The sequence below is a fragment of the Mya arenaria genome, chromosome 9 (genome assembly GCF_026914265.1).
Source record: "Mya arenaria isolate MELC-2E11 chromosome 9, ASM2691426v1".
Taxonomy (NCBI): Eukaryota; Metazoa; Mollusca; class Bivalvia; order Myida; family Myidae; genus Mya; species Mya arenaria.
The window spans coordinates 55364951-55385009 of record NC_069130.1 but is presented as its reverse complement, the minus strand read 5'-3'; the positions used below and the strand labels follow the sequence as shown (position 1 = coordinate 55385009).

Below are 20059 nucleotides of genomic sequence, written 5' to 3'. Positions count from 1 at the left end.
CTTTGAACTTTTAGATAGTGTCTTTTGTTTATCACGCGTCACATAACCTTATGTACGGAACACAGGCATAGATATATATTAAATAATAATTAAAAGGTGTGAGTTTGAGGAAGGTCATGGGTCTTGAATCGACACATCATGTTTTAATTTTCCTCTATTCATGACAAAGATACAGGCCAGTAGCACCAACAGTACTATTTCTGTCATCCCGTTTGGTCTTCGACAACACGGCGGTTGTATAAGACCAAAGACTGCCCTTTTTCTAATAAGATTGCTGATGGGAACCGTAACAAATGCGTATTCATTCAGCAATGATGTAATTCATTGAAGCCAACTCTTCCGGATGAGAATACCATTGAGCTGGCATTGAGAACAATAGCAAATTCCGATCATTTCCCTATATTTACGCTATCGGCCGAGACGAAGATATAAACCATTAGATACTACAAAGAAACAGTGTCCGAAAGATGTCTGTATGTATGCTTTAATGAGAAAAGTTGAAACCCCATTTCACGTTTATAGTTACGATATATTATGAATACCTGCTATAGACCTTTTCTTTTCTGAAATGAGAGAATTTGAAAGCGGGGATATACTGTATGACGAACAAAACAACGTGTTGGTTTACACTCTAACCAATCGAGTGTTATTCGATAAAAAATACATCTATTCGATATACCGCACCCCTCCTAAACTTCAGTTTAAGTGTGTTCACTTGATACGCTGTACCTGAAATCTAACTCGAATGGACATAGCAAACGAATAGCTTTATTTATGCGCTACGCCATCCAGAAAGTGTCAATTTAAAACAGAATGGTTATTGTAAGATTTATTTGATAAACACAAATTACGTGCATACTTACAAAGTTGCTGTATCAAACTAAAATATTGTTTTTCATAACGCGTGGTAATAACTTTGCACTTAGAATGATATATTAAGTTTAATATTACCAAAATAATGCAAACTTGAATTGAGATAAATGCATTAATCGACCAAACGTGCAAAAACAGTAGCTGAAATTAAACATTAAAATTAATAAAAAGAAATAAAATATTTATATTTATTAACTTATGGCATCTATTTAAAGGAAGTATGTACAATTTTTTCAAGATAATACTTTATTTGTAAAAAGTCAATTAGAGCGACGCGGAGTGAGTGTCAGCGCTCATCTGATGTTTTTTGTCCAACACAAAGCATAACCATTACCAAAGCCTTGATATGCACGTGTATATTGTAGGTGGCAACATAGGAACAAGGTTCATTTTCAAGTTTTGAATGGTTTCTCAGTAATGGGTAACATTACCGTTATTTGTTAAAAACGACCCTGACAACGCCAAAAAGGCTATGAGAACAACAAGACTCGCATTCACTTGCAAATATAATAGTTTAATGGAGAATTTGTTTCAAAAGCTTAAAAAGAGAGTTGAAGTTAGCTTTCAAGTATCTACTCCTCATATGTATTTGAATACTTTGCAAGAGCAAGCATATTTGTTACATATGTATACGGCTCGGAACTCCAGAATGGCCAATAGTCAGGATAATCGTTGTAGCCATGAAAATCAATTGGCACTGGCTCTCCAGATACGCCTTTTTTGATAAGCTCTTGATATTCTTGCTCATAAATCACACCCTGCACCGCAGTCATGTATCCCTGGGGTTTATCGCCTGGTATGAGCGTCCTCCGGTTCATCGGGTATCTGACACCAGTCTTTAATTGTACATGAAATAAAGTATCAACACGAATCAATAAAAACTATATATGAGCATTCAATGCCACCTGGTCTTACATCAGTAAGTGCATTTATAAATCGTTGATTGTCAATGTTAACAACTTCAGTGTCTTCAGTATCATTTAAAATGAGTGTAAGTCTTATAAATGGAATGCCGCTTAACCATTCAGAAGCATAATACACATGCTAGGAATGAAATGCAGAGGCCTAGTTTTGAATCGGGATTGTTCATTGCCACAACGGATATTGCCTGAAACTGTTTTTTTAAGAGGACGACCAATTAAATAGCTTATCATCCGGAAATGATGAGAAATGGGAAGTCCTCATCAGAATAATTAATTTATGGTCCAGCTTTAATCTTATTAGTTAACTTGTTTCCACATTTTCAGCGTTATATTTCTAATGCCATAGGACCTTAAAATGCATATAATATTTTTTTTTAAGAATTCGGAATTGAAGTAATTTCAAACCGTGTGTCCTTTGACTGAGCCCGAGAAGAAGGCGTTCCAAGGCTGGTAGGTGAGACCAAATTCGTAAGCCTGAAGGAATGCAGCGGCCTTTGACACTGTGTCCTTTACTTCTGTGGGTGTGCCTGCAGAGGCAAAAGTGGTTATCGCAGTTTGGTAATGAATTTTTATGAAACAATTCCGTGGAATGAAAAGCCAGTGGCGTAGCTTGGCTGACATTATTGAGTTGGTCGTAAAAAGATAAGGGAAATGCCCCGGATGCCTATTTTTATTCAGTTTTATTGCCGAAGATGCGTGTTGGTGTATATTTTATTTCGTAATATAGTTTTACAAATACATCAATATCCTTACATTTTACCTTAAATGTACATTTGTAACGTTACCTTAAAAACACAATTTAAAATAAATAACGTTATGCTTTACTTTTGAATTTGCATTATTTCGATCTTTCGAAAAGAAATGTAGGACATTACCTATTTAGGCATTCAGGAAGCTACGCTCCTGAAACCTAAGCCTATTAAATCAATAACGTGACTTTTGAACGTATTTCCTTTATTCACAACATCATTGTTTATTGTACTCCTTTAGTTCCAAATATAGATGTAATAGTGTGCTATAATTACCTTTCTCCCATATAAGTTTCTTAGTCTGTTCATCAAATACCGTCCATGTGCTCAGTAATGCGTTAATTGCCATCCCAGTTGTAAACAATCGATCTTGTCCACGAACCTATTGAAAACAAGTCATTTTTACGACTGTGAATTTGATATATTATTTTAAACAGATGCGCTACTGGTATATCGTCATTACATTTATTATACTCATTCTGGCGTTGTTTTCAATATGTTTAGACATCAATGGCTTACATGATGTTTGCTTGCCAGAATGAACGGATGCAAAGTTCAAACAAGGCTTGTGGCCAAATTTTTCGACGAATCTGTAGCAAAATGAAGCTTCAACAATGTTTTTAACAATTAAATAATAAGTGTCGAACTTCTTGTCAAGGATTAAACAATCGAGCAATATATTGTTATTGAAACATACAATAAATAGCTTACCAAAGTGTTGTTGTTGGCATCAATGTCTCCGTCGCCAACAAAATCGTCGTAATATAAGTGACCTTGACTATCGTTCTTCGCTTTATTGAGAAGGTCTGTTGTCATGTGATCGTGTAGCACCTCGCTTAGACGTTCTTTGACATCATTCAAAATCTACCGACAAGGGTAAGTCATGGAAAATGTTGAAATATGTTAACACAAATTTTTAAGATATATTTCGAAAGAAAAAAACACACAAAAAGTATGTAGATAGACGAAACATGTATTAAAACATTACAATTTCGTTAATTATTATGTACTGTTGAAAAAAGAAACACTATTACCCAAGCCGTTCGGTAAGAACACTATTTAGCGAACATAGCAAGCGTACAGCAATCGACATCAATACAAAGTATAAACAAGGTTATATCATCATAATTGTTGAAATAAGTTAAGAATAGAAACTACACTCTGCAGGTACCGCATTGACAATGAACATTAACAGGTATGCTGTGACCAACTCAGAGACACTGCATTTTACCGATTTGCAGAAATCGATCTTGGAAACAGAATAGATTCTTTGTTAGATAAATTAAATATACAGTGAAAATACCGGATGGGGTAGTGGTCCGTGTTTTTCTTTCCTTGTGATTTCCCCATATGTACGGGCAACAAACCAGTAAAACTCAATGGCGGAGGGATAATAAAGAAGGGCCAAGTCGTGTCTAGAGCTGAAGTTGGTTTGAATCATTGAAGCGATCAGGTTTGAAGTATTCCAGTATATTTGCTGAAAGAAAATGATAAAACAAAGAAATATTACTGGCATGGTTTCAACAAAAATTCAAGAGGCAGTTACTTATGTGTTTCTATTTTATTATTATGTCCGTGCATTTATAAAGTAGAGCCCTATTCACTCACGTCTTGAGTAGGTGCTTCAGTACAAATCATCCTGTGATTCAAACTTTTCAAGGTTTTAAGTACTTGTATAATTTAGGGCAATTATTCTTCTTGAGTCGGGATCTAAGTAAAACAGATTATCAATGCATTCATTTGACACTTCTTACAGAGTTATGACCTATTAAAGAGTTTACTTTAATGTTCACCTTTTTAACCTTACGATATGCCTATGTGCTTAGTACATTGTAAAAGTCCCATTTTTGGGTCTGAGTAGAAAGAATTTAATAAAATTATTAATGCGATAAAAGCATGAAATTGGGATAAAGCTGTCAGTAAACGATATTCTTCACAAAAACTAGGCTATTTTAACGTCATTTGCAAGATAAAAATCTTACATGTTCATGACTTGTGATTATTTTCATTATCAAAGCTTTATCGTAATTATGGGCTGTATTATTCGTACATTAAAGTCAGGGATAAGAACGGATTTTTCCATGCAAAAAGAGGAGAGTTGGCCGCGAATGTAACTTCAATTCCGAGTAGGTCGCGAATGAAACGTCAATACTGAGTAGGTCGCGCATGTATCGTCAATTCCGAGTAGGTCGCGAATGTAACGTCAATTCCGAGTAGGTCGCGAGTATATCGTCAATACTTAGTAGGTCGCGAATGAAACGTCAATACTGAGTAGGACGCGAATGTTACGTTAATACTGGGTAGGCCGCGTATATAACTGTAATATGAGTAGGCCGTGAAACGTCAATACTAAGTAGACCGTGAATGTAACGTCAATACTGAGTACGCCGTGAATGTAACATCAATACTGAGTACGCCGTGAATGTAACATCAATACTGAGTACTCCGTTATTGTAACATCAATACTGAGTACGCCGTGAATGCAACGTCAATGCTGAGTACGCTGTGAATGTATCGTCAATACTGAGTACGCCGTGAAAGTAACATCAATACTGAGTACGCCGTGAATGTAACAACAATACTAAGTAGGCCGTGAATGTAACATCAATACTGAGTACTCCGTGAATGTAACATCAATACTGAGTACGCCGTGAATGTAACATCAATACTGAGTACGCCGTGAATGTAACATCAATATTGAGTACGCCGTGAATGTAACATCAATACTGAGTACAACGTGAATATAACATCAATACTGAGTACGCCGTGAACTTATTTTCAATTCTGGGTACGCCGTGAATGTAATTACAATACTAAGTAGGCCGTGAATGTAACATCAATACTGAGTACGCCGTGAATGTAACATCAATACTGAGTACGCCGTGAATGTAACATCAATACTGGGAACGCCGTAAATGTAACAACAATACTAAGTAGGCAGTGAATGTAACATCAATACTGAGTACGCCGTGAATGTATCTTCAATACTGAGTACGCCGTGAATGTAACAACAATACTAAGTAGGCCGTGAATGTAACATCAATACTGAGTACGCCGTGAATGTATCTTCAATACTGAGTATGCCGCGAATTTAACGTCTAAAATGAGCACGCCGTGAATGTAACATTAATACTGAGTACGCCGTGAATGTAACATCAATACCGAGTACGCCGTGAATGCAACATCAATAGTGAGAAGCTGTGAATGTAACATCAATAGTGAGAAGCTGTGAATGTAACATCAATATTGAGTACGCCGTGAATGTAACATCAATACTGAGTACGCCGTGAATGTAACATCAATACTGAGTACGCCGTGAATGTAACATCAATACCGAGTACGCCGTGAATGTAACATCAATAGTGAGAAGCTGTGAATGTAACATCAATATTGAGTACGCCGTGAATGTAACATCAATACCGAGTACGCCGTGAATGCAACATCAATAGTGAGAAGCTGTGAATGTAACATCAATACTGAATACGCCGTGAATGTAACATCAATAGTGAGCACGCCGTGAATGTAACATCAATACTGAGTACGCCGTGAATGTAACATCAATACCGAGTACGCCGTGAATGCAACATCAATAGTGAGAAGCTGTGAATGTAACATCAATACTGAATACGCCGTGAATGTAACATCAATAGTGAGCACGCCGTGAATGTATCTTCAATACTGAGTATGCCGCGAATTTAACCTCTAAACTGAGTATGCCGCGAATGTAATGTCAATACTGAGTACATCGAGAATGTCAAGTCAATGTTATAAACACTCCTTTCAAATGACTTGTTTGATATGCACGTAAAATACATTTCACGACCACTTCTTTTTTTATTGTCATATATTGTATTAATGTATTTTTACACAATACAAATTAAATGGTGTTTGCATTCAACAGCTTTTCACATTTCCCGTCTTTTAAGTTTCAGCAGTAGCGTGTTAATTTGTAAATAAACTTTTATAAAACAACGTGTTTATACCTTTATATCAGTGTCATCTAACACTGTTGAATCAATGACGCCGTTCAAAATAGACGTCGTTATTCCAAACACAGCGTTTGCAGCAACAGTGACGTCAACATTATTGGTGTTGAAAGGCATATCAACACCACGGCTCGACCAGATTTTCACTTCATCGGCGTTTTGTATCTACATGTATTAGAATAAATGATAATGAAGCATGGTTCATAACTGCTTGTCAAGGAATGAAATTCGTTTTCATTTGTATAATTGGCAGATTTTAGAATATATTTAACCTGAAGCATATGCGTTTAGTCCTAAAGATACATACCCACGTTGGAACAAGCATGACATCTTCATCTTTAGGAACTTTCTGTAGAAAATATCTAAGGTAGAAGTACGTTCTACAGTCTATTGCATTAACGTTGTAGTCTGAAGACATTGGGCGGTAAGCGTATTTCTTCAATGCATCAAACACTGACGTCACGTTGGTATTTTGAGACTGCCACTGCGCATGCGCTGCCGGAAATTCATCCTTCATTTCCGCTAGTAAAGAACCTAGACCGAGGTTGACAAAGGTGTCATCAAAGTCTGGAGGAATCTGAAAAGCATGGAGGTAACCATGCCTAAAAATGAAATTACGATTTTAATTTTTCAGGAACATTTACTATATAAGAACTTTATTCAATGTATTCCAGACAATTATTTTGAAATAATATTTATGATGTATAATACATATGACATTTCAGTGTAAAACAGTAGCATTTTGACGTGAAATGTTAAAACGATCTGAAATTTGTCATTAAAATCGACACCATATGTATGTAAACGTAGTGATAATCGAAACATACAAATTAGGTTAAATAACGCTTACTCTGTTCTAAGGAGGCGCTCCATTATTTCAGCAATGTCCTGCAATCCGATTCTATCTAAAAGCTGTTCAAAGGCCGAAAAGTTAGTAGATGCCGCTAAATCAAAGAAGTGATGCAAGTTATAAGGATAACTTGACCACGCTTTGTATGTAGCATTATACTTCTGAGGCCAGAAAGTCATTAAGGAGTTCGAATAGTTGACATTCTTGTCATGGTACTCTTCAATAGCAAGAACCCCTGCTGTAACAGCATCTTCCAATGGTTTTGGTGCGTTTCCATAGCGAAATGACTCAAGTAGACATGACGTAATCCATGCTGTTGCAAACATGTTGTCGTCATAGACACGGAATGCCTCGCGCATCAGGAAGAGCTCTTCATGCCCATGAAAGTAGAATCTGACGTCACTTTCCCACGTTCCCCGCTTCTTCTCCCAAAATAATGGCGGTATAAAGGGTGAGTCTTGTTTCACTTGTTCTGATGTCACCTTGTTAAATAAAGATTCCACTGTTGATTTAATATCACGCACGGTTGATGTTCCATTTACACGTGTTATCGATAGCATAACACTGACCACACCGCAAACGGTCAACAACCCGATTTGTTTTAAACACATTTTGAGAATGACATAAAATTGTGAATACGTTTAGTTTCTAATGTTTAAATTGTATGGTTTATTTTATTAAGTTCATGTGACATGCCTTATATCTAGGACAAATCGCATGATATGTACTTACAAGAGCACTCGTTTCGCCTTGATAATGTTTATCTCAATGATAAAAAGCTGCTTAACGAGATAGTGGTAGTACTTGCAAGATATGGAATGTATATGCATCATAATGGTGCATGATAGGTTAAAATAACAGTTTGTTCAAAACCTCACATAGATTATGAAAATTAGAAAATATATGATCATCATCATCATCATCATCATCATCATCATCATCATCATCATCATCATCATCATCATCATTATCGTCGTCGTCATCATCATCATCATCATCATCATCATCATCATCATCATCATCATCATCATCATCATCATCATCATCATCATCATCATCACCACCACCACCAACAACACCACCACCACCACCACCACCACCACCACCACCATCATCATCATCATCATCATTTTCATCATCATCATCATCATCATCATCATCATCATCATCATCATCATCATCATCATCATCTTTTTATTAGTATCCTGATCTTCATCATTAACTGTAGCAGCAACAAAAGGCGAAGTAGAAGAAGAAGCAGGAGCATCACCATAAGCACCACACTCATCATCATCATCATCATCTCCACCACCATCATCATCATCACCGTCATCATCTCCACCATCATCATCATCATCATCATCATCATCATCATCACCATCACCATCATCATCATCATCACTACCATTATCATTATTATTATCATCGCTTTAGGACAACGCTTTATATACACTCATCCTGCTTAAAAATGAACCGGAACGGGGTTTTTTTCTAAATTTAATAATTGTTTAATCGTAAATAATATTATTTAAGTTCTGCATTACTTTTGGGATTTAAAAGCATGCTATTTGATCTATCCTTTGTTTAGACTGATTTTCGTGCATTTCCAATATACTCTTCTATTTTTACAAGTACTTGCATTTCCTTGTTATTTTTAATTGTATGATATAAGTGTAACTAGAAAATGCTCGTTATAAGAGAAGGTTTTCTTATCAGATAGCTGGGACAAAAGCGTTTCTCCATTAATGGAAGCAATAACATCATTTAATTTGAAAGAGCTAAAGTGCTCATTAGAAATTATATGATTTAAACTAAACTAAATAAATATCAATCGTGAAATAAATCTGAAGTTTTGTAGTGCTAGTATTGTTTTCATAATCACATTACCGTACAAAGCATGCTCAATGATAAAAAAATGTGCGGTATTAAATATACTGAGAGTTACTTATTAACCTAACAAATAACATTTGAAAGTCGTCAACGTAAATTATTACATATAAATTGATTGGCATAGTTAAAAAATACTGGTACCTTCATATTTAATATGTCAACTCCTGTTGAAAAACTGATATTCATCGTACACGCAAATATTGAATTGTTTAGAAATTGCACATGTAGACGGTCAAAGATTACACCTGTTTTGTTCATCTGTTATCAATCCTAACACCTTATTCTAACCCATTTTTACGCTTTTTTATAATAACTTGAGTGTGCAAATAGAAACATTTATTTCCAGGTAAGCTTAATAATAAAATGAAACGTTGTACCATTCTCTCATTCGTTCTTCACAAAGCTAACAAGCAACTACAATTTGAACCATCTGGAAATCGTTTATTTTAACCAATAATGGCACCTGGTCCGTAAGCATACAGCAAATGCCCAGAAAAAGTACAGAATGTTTCATTGGCTCCACCAATCAAGTAATTATATCCAGAAGAGGGTGTCCCAGATACATCCATCGTTTCTCCACCACTTAACTCCATTACAGCGGAGTTCCCCGAGGACGCTCGATGGCCTTTGTTGTGAGCATGGGCACCGTTGATGACCGTTCTGAAAAACAGGTTATGAAACAAAAACAAACGCAGCTAGTACAATTAATATTTCTTCAACACAGACAAGTCCAACCCAACACGCTTCATATGTCATTCGCCTACACAAGAAGTCGTGTTGGTAGTTTTATGAGCAATTGACTAGTATCGATATACAATGCAACTAAATACTCATTTGATAAGCGTCTGTCCTCTGTTCTCTGAATGCAAAGTGCATCGTTAAGTTCATCGCGTAAGAAATATTATCTACAGTTTCTTTCCATCTGAGCATAAAATCTTAGCCCGAGTTATCTGGCAGTCTGCAAGATTTTGAAAACCCTTTAGTTATTTCTCTAAATAATAAAGGCGTCCTAGAATTTAGTATGAACCCTTTCGACTGAGCGTTATTTATTTGTCTACGGGACGGTGCCACTTACCTTCCATTATGCCTTAATTGAATAGACAGGTATGTGCCTTTTGCAGAAAGACAATGGTAGTAGAACTCGTAGAGACCAGTAACGTGGGCAACAAACTGTCCAGTAACTCTGCTATATGTATTCTTGTTGTCGACAAATATCTTGTCAAATTTTATTGTTTCACCATTAGAAATCCCTGTCGCATTCGACGTCAAGCCAACCGAGAAAATAACCACTGGGTCTGTATCTGAATATATGTAAACGGACTAGATGTGATATATATTTAATAAAAAGGCAATTTCACATGATTCTACGCGTTGAAAAATCGAAGTATTTAAGGCAACATGTAGACTATAAATTCCTTTGTGACAAATATGCATGAATACTTTTTTGAGGCATTTAATCGGATACCTACTGCTTAATACGTAAATACCTTGAGTACCTGGCATCGCAATATCGGAGTCGCTGATTATCTGAACACCCGAGAATGAGGTGAATATATGATCCTGAGACCCATACAAGTTGTTTTGTAATGTAGGGTGTGCCCTGACGGTCATGGTATCGCCTTCCTAGACAATGAATTATATACATTCACTTTATTTTTATAATTATGTTTCATTACTTTATCTGTACAGACATGTATATATAATACTAGTATGTGTTTTGATTGGTCAAATCTATTTTTAATCTGATTTTAAAACATTACACGTAAAATAGCATTATCTTTACAATTAAAGAGAATGCTACTTTACATGTAATGTATTAAAATCAGGGAAATAGATTGTACTAACAAATTTTAAATAAAGATTACATATTTTAATATCTGGTTAAATTTAACTTATTCAAAGGGCGTTTTGTATAAGGTTTGCATTGTGAACTACTATTCTTATTATTGTTTTACTAATTTAACACATATAACCATAGCTACACATTCAAAAGAACATAACAGTGAGCAAGATCAAATTAAGGTTTGGGATGACTTGATAGCTGCCCTGCAGTCTTGATCGTGTAAGCTAAACTCTTCTGTGAAGAAACTGCCTAATCTAGATAGCCATAACTTTTGACTAAATTAAAAACGAGTGTATCAGAACAAAGTTTACCATTAAATGCAAGATGACCGTGTTCCCAGCGTCAGCCCAGTCATAGTCGGTAAACGCGTAGATAGAGCAGACATAGTTTCCATTATGCACAAGGTCCTGCCACAGTTCCTCATTTTGCCGCGCAATACTGCCATTCAACGCACTGATTAATATAGATGCCTTATCACTTGGCCATTTTACCCATTTCCTAATTTTATTATAGGTAGTGTTGTCCCAATTATGAAGCAAGAAATGTAAAGTAGATTTCAATGTGTTTGTATTAAATCTTAAACGCGGTTACCACCAGTGTAAAGTAAAAATGACTTCAATTGATACACATAATTTACACCATTAGAATATTAAGCAATACGTATCTTGCAGATACATAACAACGATATTCACTTAATATACGTAAGCTTCTTATTAAACAGACAATAACAATTACCAACTTAGTGCTAAACAGACCTTTACGTATACCTCTCACTCCTCGATCATCATATACTACTTTTACACTCTCCGGTTTCAGATGTAAGATATTCATTTCGTTACAAATTATACCTGAAGAAATGGAAAACATAGTAGCCACTGCTAGGTACATGGAACAGTCCAGTAGAAAGATTAAATGATCCGTCATCATCAAGCAGGTTCGTGTTGTACTGCACCGATGCCCCTCCCGCTACATTCTGGTGGTGGTTGGAAACCACGGAAAATGCAACTAGTTGTCTTTTGTCATTACCTGTTGAGAAAAAGTATAAGTATCTAGAATATATATCTGTCTGCCTGCCTGCCTCCTGCATACTTACCTACCTACCTACTTACCTACCTTCCTCTGTCTGTCTGTCTGTCTGTATGTCTGTCTGTCTGGTTGTCCGTCTGTATTGATTAAATGTACAGCATAAAATGCAACAATGGCCTTAAAATGTGATACATTCAGTTTCATATGTAAATGTTTACTCCGAACCGCTCTGTCAGGTCAATCCGTGCCTATATTGTGACGACACCGTATACTTATAAAACTCGATATTAGTCAACTGTTTGCCGTGGGCGATTTAAATAGTTTATGTCTGCACTTTAGCATATGTGTAGGCTGCTTACCGACTACTTGACAAACCAAACCGGGTTTAATCAATATCAAGTGAATATGTAATACTAGCATATTTTACTAAATGTTTAACTGTAGTTCGAATAAAGATATCGTTCTAAGATATAGGTAAAACAGAGGATATTACATTATTACGTAATGGCATTGTAACTTGTTAACATACACTGTAAATATGCACTAACTTACTAAAATATAATCAGGATAATTATATGGCTTACTTGAGTACTGTGATCCCATTTCAACTCCGGTAAATGTATTTTCATTGGTTCCAGGATTGTACAAATATACTGGGTATGCCCCTTTTGATTTGATCATGACCGTATCATCCACTTTCAACTTAAGGATAACAGCATTTCCGGCAGTCGCGTAGTCTGCTGTTGTGTGACCGTAAAGAGTTGCAGCTAGAGAATTGTTTTGGTATATTTCAAGAAAGAGACGGTCATTAGAGTGGCTCTCGGCGTACACTTGAAATTCGTAGATACCGTTTTTCGTACATCTGAACACACCTTTCGTTATGTTTGTAGCTGGATTGTGGATAGTTATGGTCTGTAACAAGAACTATGATTACTTTATCAGTAAAATTGGTAAATTAAGCAATTGTTAGAAAATGGTTTGTGAAATGCTAATAATAAGGAAGGCCAGAGCTGTTCTAGCTGAATTAGATTAAAACGTGTTTTTAGCAAACGGGGAGGTAAATAATCCGTCATGTATCTATATCAAGTTGATCAACTGTATTTTTAAGGACAAAGTGGGCTACTTGGGACCGACAGCCGGTCTCAAATGCTCCAAATGTAGGTTATAATACAAACACGTGTAAAAACGTTCATACCATATCGGTGTTACTCCGTTTCTAGGTAAGCATGATTATTGAAAATGACTGAGTAATTATGTTTAATAAGATATTACTGTTTTATTAACTATTTACACAATCTAATAAATGTTCAAAAATTTTGAAAGCTATAAGCATTATATATAGGAAATACATCAGAAATTATCATTCTGTAGTAGAATAAAACAAAGAAATACAGAGAAGAATACGATCAGCAGTACACATATGTTTTAGTGAGAATCAAATACTAACATGAAAATAGATTTATATAATGACGTATTGACAATTTGATTTATTTTATGTTAAACATGTTTCCAAACCTAGGGTTAGGGTTAGAGTTAGTTAGTCGCAGCCTTGTTCTGTTTTTTATCAGTTACATGTTAAATGGCCTGTCACACCTAGCCGATTTACTCGCCAGAGCTATACCGAAGTACAAATTAGGCGATTTACGAGGATTGGTACTTGAACGGCAGCTCAGTATCACATTGTTAAGAACGGTAATACATCGTCAGAACATCCGAGAAAAAAGCAACGGCTAGCTACGTTATAAATGTTTCAACAAGCCCGTTACTACTTCGGCATTGCTACGGCTAATAGTGATTTTTTCTGCGCTTTTTCGGCGGAGCTTCACCAATTTATTCGCCGTTGTTGTCCCCTCCGTTTAATTGGAAGTGTTTGACAGGATTCAGTTGAAACGTTTGCATTGATAAAATTCAAACATTGCAACATAAAGTGTCTTCACCAGAAATGAAATCATAAAAAATCCGTGTTCGTAATAACTACGTGTTTTTGATACGTACCGTTGAGTATGGAATAACCTGAGCAATAGTAAATTTCAGTGAGTCCTGAGCAACAGTGAAAGCAATCGGGTTGAATTTGGCATCAACTGAAATTGATAAACAATTAATTTAATCAAGCATTGGAATGTACCTAGTATACTATCGTTCGTATAGTTGGATTTAAAACAACGGAGTATGGATTTAGCATTTTATGTTGGCGTCGGGGGGATGCCATACACAATCAAAATAAATAATCTTATCTAAATTGCATTTAGATTTACTGCACCTTATTTGTAGCAACATAACATTTTGTTTAGTTAGCTCTGCAATAACTTTAGTTGGACACGATTGGGACACTATATTGGACAATGATCCAGGGTTAATCAAAACGTGTAGATACGTGTACAACAAAGCTATTGATAATGACCTGCCGTTTACCCATGACACTCCTGGCTTCTTTAAATAACTAATACATAGCATAATATTATTTAATATATTATTAATACAAAATTGGATGATTCTGCCAATGCTTAACTTAAATGCAGTGCTAATTCACAACAACAAAACATAACAAGACATACCTCTGAATATTAGTAGTGAAAAAGCGAGCAAAATAATCGCAGTTGTCATTTTGAAAGTCGGACATAAAAATGGCCTGTTGCAAAAGAGGCCGGTTCTAACGATGTCAAATTGATTGAAACGAGTTCTATGTGGATAAGGTTTTTGCAGACCTATAATGCGTTCCATTTATGATAAGATTCGACCTCCACTTTTAAATGAACTGCCACTATCTAGACGCCCTTAATTTGTAATCTGGCTGGATCTAGATCCACCTGCATATACATCATTATACACGATTTATGCAAATAAAGGTTAACTTTGATGTTAAACTCTTTCATTCATCATCATTGAACTGTGTAACATGACATTATCAAGTGCTAAGAAAACATGTTATCTGTTCTGGTAAAATTATTTATCAGTTGTTTTACAAATATATACTTACTATAGTGAACATTACTAAAATGTGCAAAGGCACACCAATATCAACTACTGACATGCCATTATAATTTCCTAATTTGGTAAGGAATAATGGCCTGTTGCTCATTTGTACGGAAATCAGTACCGAATATCATGTGTGCTTATTACTTGGTAAATGCAAAGTGTAACAGTTCAATGATTGCAATAATGCTTAACATCGCATTTTTTTATTTACAGAAATCTGTATAATGGGTCTAAATGACAACCAACATGAAGGGTGTCGGTGAATATCAATAAATCACAAGAGATTGAATCAATTGTATGGTTAATCATATTGATATGCCAAAATTATTTTTTCAGTTGTGATCTTACTTATTGTATAAATTGTTTGTTCGTTGCTATATTTGTATTTTCGTAAAGAGTTCTTTGTTTGGTTTCGAAGGGCAGATATTAGCCGGATGACAATAAGCTTAGAATCAATTGGGCATTATTTAATTTTTATAACGCCGATATTTCTATATTAAGTCAATATAATTATATTTTATAAAATAAATTGATGGTAAGTTTGATTTCCGAATAAGATTATTAATTAAAAAAAAACGGAATGATTATTACCGTTTGAGGAAACCATACTGAAATATTTTATATATTAAAATGACTTAAAAACACTATCATTCGTACAACCAACGTTTACCACGACAATGGACGTAGTTGAATTTTGTAGGGGTCTTGTCAAAGTTACACGCTAGTGAAATGTACTTTATACAAATATATGTGGACACCAGCTATAACGGACAATTCAGTTTCCACTTCCTCTGAGCTCTGCTTATAAGTTCAGTTGGCATTTAAATGACCGACTCAACTCTGATCTTAGCCAGACAATTATGTAGGATGAACCATTCAAACCCCGTATTGAAAACAGCTTCTAAGTTTAACAGTTTTATGATATTAGGCGAAACAACACTTAAACTAAGAACAAGTTTTCAAACAATACCAATATGCATTAAATTAATAATATTTATTAAGGGTCGGTCACTAAAGTCGTGCTTTATTGTAAACTAGTCTTTTGAGATTGTTATAATGCAAGTTTACCTTAGGTTGCCACTTTATAAAGAATGTTTTAAACGACTTCTTATCGCAAAGCAAACCTACCTTTTTTAAAATAGCACCGGGCTCATAAACGTATTTTAGTAAACGAAAAATACTTTTCTAGAGCATCTCTTCGGACATGTTTGCTGCCAAATGGAATTATAATTACACTATGTCTTGTGGAAAATGTGCAGCTTTGGACAAATCCCACCAAAGGCTTCCCTTATACAACAGTCGTTGATATTTCCCGATGTTTTTGTTGGTTGTAACAGACACTGGAATGTGAAAGTCGTGAACACTTCTGTTATAGTCATTTCCGTTGAACTATATATTTGTAAATAATGGTTAAGAACATTATGTTCAAAGTTTCATATATGAGATATAATATATTGTCCAGTTCTGAAGAAGATGATTCTGTTTGTATTTCATTGAAGGCTCTCTGATTTTAATGTAAAGAAAATGCGGTGCTTGAGTACTTATACGTTTATTCAAATGAATTAAAATAAAGTGGTCTCTTCGAAACATAAAAATATTTTTAATTTCCTAAAAAAATATGATAATACTTCTTCTTCATTACAAAAAATTAATGAGACGTGTTTATCGGCTAATAAACTTTTCTAAAGGGCAGATTTGTTTGTTACGAGAAATAAAGGGATATAAACACGGGATTATTTTCACCAGAAACAAAGCAACTATTTCCAATTACCGAAAATTTAGCCGCCTTTTATTTTGTTCTGCAAATGAGTGCTAGGTTTAAAAAAATATATATACGTATATGCTGTTTGAAAAAGTATATGTTCGTTTACAATGGTCTTATAATATTATTTAATCAGCATGAAAAATATGCCCCTTTTGTATGAATAACGTTACATTGACGCTTCTCAAGAGCAAACACACTTGACTTTGACGTTTTCATATTGTGTATGCAATATGCTGTGTAGGATAATCGTTATCATGTTTCATAATAAATTTGAATGCGATACAATATACAGAAACTGAAAATATAGCATTGAACATAGACTTCAATATTTTATTCTTACATTACAGTCTTTACATCAATCCGGAATATAGCAGTTTAAAAGCGAATTCATTAACTATTATTAAACTTTATATTTCTCGGTGTTTAAATTTTAGACCAGTGTTTCTTAAATAGGCTTAAAGGACGGTAAGTATAAATCAATCAAATTATAATCACGTTAATGAATGTTTAGGTTATGTGGCTTATACTTTAAAGTAGGCTTGTTGTTATACTTCCTTTAACGTGAACATTTTAGGAATAATTTCAAAATTGCAACTGCGGTTTTTAAATTAAAACATATTTTATAGCTTGACGATAGATTTGCACAAATTATTATGAGGCAAACAACAATGAAACAGAAACAGCGCAATGTTACAAAGCTTACGTTCATATAAAAAGGGCAGGCAAAATGATTGGGTCACGAATATTTCCAACATCAGTTGCAGCCCTTTCCAAAAAAGTCATATGGAAAGCAAAATGATTACGATATCACACAAAATATGAAAACAAATGCAATATTTATGCAGTAATGCTGTGTTCATATACAAAGGAATGAGAATAATGCGTTCTATAATACCTAGGAAAAAATTTCTAATTAAAAGAACGTGTAATGCTATAAAACAAAAAAATAGAAGCAGTTAAGCTAAGTGTAAGAAATAAAAAAAGGAGAAGAAGAGAAACATTAAGGCAGAAAAAGATGATAGAAGTAGTAGTGGTGTTCTCCTAAATATGTATATCATGTAGTGATGTACTTCTGTTGATATTACAACATCATCATCATCATTACAGAGATTTGAAGATCTGTGGTTGCTGATGTTCAGGGAATTCAAATCGATATATTAAGTACGATGATGTGATATTTCAACAACACAGGGACAAGCCCAGTAGCATTTAAATGCCTATTTAAGCACAGTGCAAAAACCAAACAGACACCTTAAACAGAAACTCAAACACTTTTGTGGTTATCTTTTTGACAAAAAGGCTTGGGACGCACGTTTACAGACATGCATTACATTTCTATAATCTTTTATAAATCTGTAATACACGATAAAGATTTTGCCCATGTTTCGACATACTCGCAAAGTTCCAAATAACATTTATCAAACATTTTTAGTGACACTCGTATCTATATTTAATACTAAAACATGTATAACAAACATATATTTTGAGTGATGAACCTTTAACTACACTATACTAAATAATGCATTTATAGAAACTATTAATTATAGATAACAAGAATGTAACCGTGTATTTAATAGCTGAAAACGCACAAATATAAAATAAGTGGTGAGTGCTGCAATATTTACAGTGACCAACTATCGTGTTATAAAGCAGAATTACCGTGATTTCTGCACCTTTCTTTCAAACAAAAAAATAATCTTTCATAAAAAGCATTGTCTTCGATATTTATTCCTTTTCCTTCGAATTTTAATAATTGAATTCTTTGTGGTTCGTCTTATTTGTCTTTGATTAAAAGCATGTTATCCATTTAAGTCAGCAAACATTTTAGTTCACTAATGAATTCTATAAACAATGATACCATTTTTACAATAGTATCAAATTTTTAAAGCAAGTTTACATTTTTTCATGATTTGAGAAAAACGCAATTTTACAACTCGCCAATAAAGAATGATATAAGTTAAACTTTCCAAAACAAGAAATCAATTATATTTTTTTCAATTTATTTTATTGCATTTTTTTATCAATTTATTTTATTGCAAACAAGATTTACCTAAAATCATATATACCTATTGTTTACGCCAAATGCTCAAAATTACTGAACTCCGTAAAAGATACATTGCAAAATATTATTGGTCCAATCCAAGTATGTATAAACTTAAACAACTCTTCGAAAATACTTATATTACTAAACTCAGAAAGTTATGCACATACGTAGATAAGGTTTTTAAATTTAGAAAAAGTTTACAAATATAAACAACCTTCTTTTTCCATTTTTTTTTCTTTTTGTTGTTTTTACTGTTGTAATATGTTGCCTTACATTTCATTTTATGTATTGGTAAATTTGTCCTTTGATTTGTATGTATTGAAGATCGATAATTTTGTTTTTGAAATGTGTAAATGTACAATGTGTAAAAAGTTCACTTTTCTCAGATTTCTATGTTGCACTTTGTTGACACTGTATGTAGTAATATAGGTATATGAACACCTTCTCCGTATATGATGTCGACTTGCACCTTTAAGTATTACGTTGTCTCTTATCATGTCCTTCGTTAGCTGTAAAATCTATCGTAAAATTTAAACAAGCCTTACGTGCTCCACTTGCTTTGTCATTTGTAAATGTTAAATCGTGTATTTTGTTTTTCTCACGGGCCATGTGGCTTATTGAACATGTATTCAAAAATAAACCATCTCTCTCCATGATATATCTTGCAATTCTACCACGTATTAATAAACGAGCTATCCCTAGTTGTATGGAAGCTCTTGCAACAAGCTCAATTATATGTAATGTATATATAATTAAGTGGTCAATATTTTAATGGAATTTAATTTAAAATGAGCTGATTTTTCGACCACGTTTTCACAAATACCGTATTTATCACTATTTATTTTAAGTCCGATAATAGAAGAATTGCCTAAAATTTAGTCATTGGATATTATATCTAATGTTAAATTAGTCCAATAGCGATCACGCAGGCTGCAGTGTTTTGACCTCATTATCATAAGATCTGTAGTACTTCAGACAAAGATACCGATTTGAAGTTATGCACCTAATAATTAGAACTCTGATTGTAAAGTAACGCCCCTTGCTTATTTTTTTATGCAAACTCTGTCCAGAAACTTAATCAAAGGCTTTTTGAAGGAATTCGAATTCATTGAATATCATAACTAATTTGAATAG

At 34.3% G+C, this 20059-nt stretch overlaps 2 protein-coding genes across 5 annotated transcripts; both read right to left on the bottom strand.

Annotated features, from left to right (window-relative positions):
- Positions 1–1047: 1047 nt before the first annotated feature.
- LOC128203254 (uncharacterized) lies at positions 1048–8046 on the bottom strand. The gene is made up of 8 exons (XM_052904579.1): positions 7382–8046; positions 6839–7133; positions 6529–6696; positions 3849–4022; positions 3257–3409; positions 2822–2927; positions 2202–2323; positions 1048–1709 (listed from the first exon to the last, which is right to left on the bottom strand). The coding sequence occupies exons 1-8, from the start codon at positions 7990–7992 to the stop codon at positions 1446–1448; spliced, it is 1893 nt and encodes a 630-aa protein (XP_052760539.1). The 5' UTR covers positions 7993–8046; the 3' UTR covers positions 1048–1445.
- Positions 8047–9702: 1656 nt separating this feature from the next.
- LOC128203686 (uncharacterized) lies at positions 9703–14747 on the bottom strand. Of its 4 annotated transcripts, none has more exons than XM_052905209.1 (8): positions 14696–14747; positions 14136–14221; positions 12725–13052; positions 11963–12140; positions 11426–11567; positions 10759–10894; positions 10347–10572; positions 9703–9931 (listed from the first exon to the last, which is right to left on the bottom strand). In XM_052905209.1, the coding sequence occupies exons 1-8, from the start codon at positions 14742–14744 to the stop codon at positions 9718–9720; spliced, it is 1359 nt and encodes a 452-aa protein (XP_052761169.1). In that variant the 5' UTR covers positions 14745–14747; the 3' UTR covers positions 9703–9717. The 4 variants fall into 4 exon arrangements, with proteins under 4 accessions (XP_052761169.1, XP_052761170.1, XP_052761171.1 ...); XM_052905210.1 differs by having other exon boundaries at positions 10768–10894; XM_052905211.1 differs by having other exon boundaries at positions 11426–11552.
- Between the last annotated feature and the right edge of the window lie 5312 nt (positions 14748–20059).

Bases quoted from the DNA above. Each gene is read 5' to 3' on its own strand.
- LOC128203254 (XM_052904579.1), bottom strand. From the start codon at position 7,992: ATGTGTTTAAAACAAATCGGGTTGTTGACCGTTTGCGGTGTGGTCAGT. The intron at 4,023-6,528 runs GTATAAACACGT...ATTTTCTTTCAG, and splicing joins TAGATGACACTGATATAAAG to CAAATATACTGGAATACTTC. The intron at 2,324-2,821 runs GTAATTATAGCA...TTGCCTCTGCAG, and splicing joins GAAACTTATATGGGAGAAAG to GCACACCCACAGAAGTAAAG.
- LOC128203686 (XM_052905209.1), bottom strand. From the start codon at position 14,744: ATGACAACTGCGATTATTTTGCTCGCTTTTTCACTACTAATATTCAGA. The intron at 12,141-12,724 runs GTAAGCCATATA...TTTTCTCAACAG, and splicing joins AATGGGATCACAGTACTCAA to GTAATGACAAAAGACAACTA. The intron at 11,568-11,962 runs GTATAATTTGTA...TATATTAATCAG, and splicing joins TATGTTTTCCATTTCTTCAG to TGCGTTGAATGGCAGTATTG.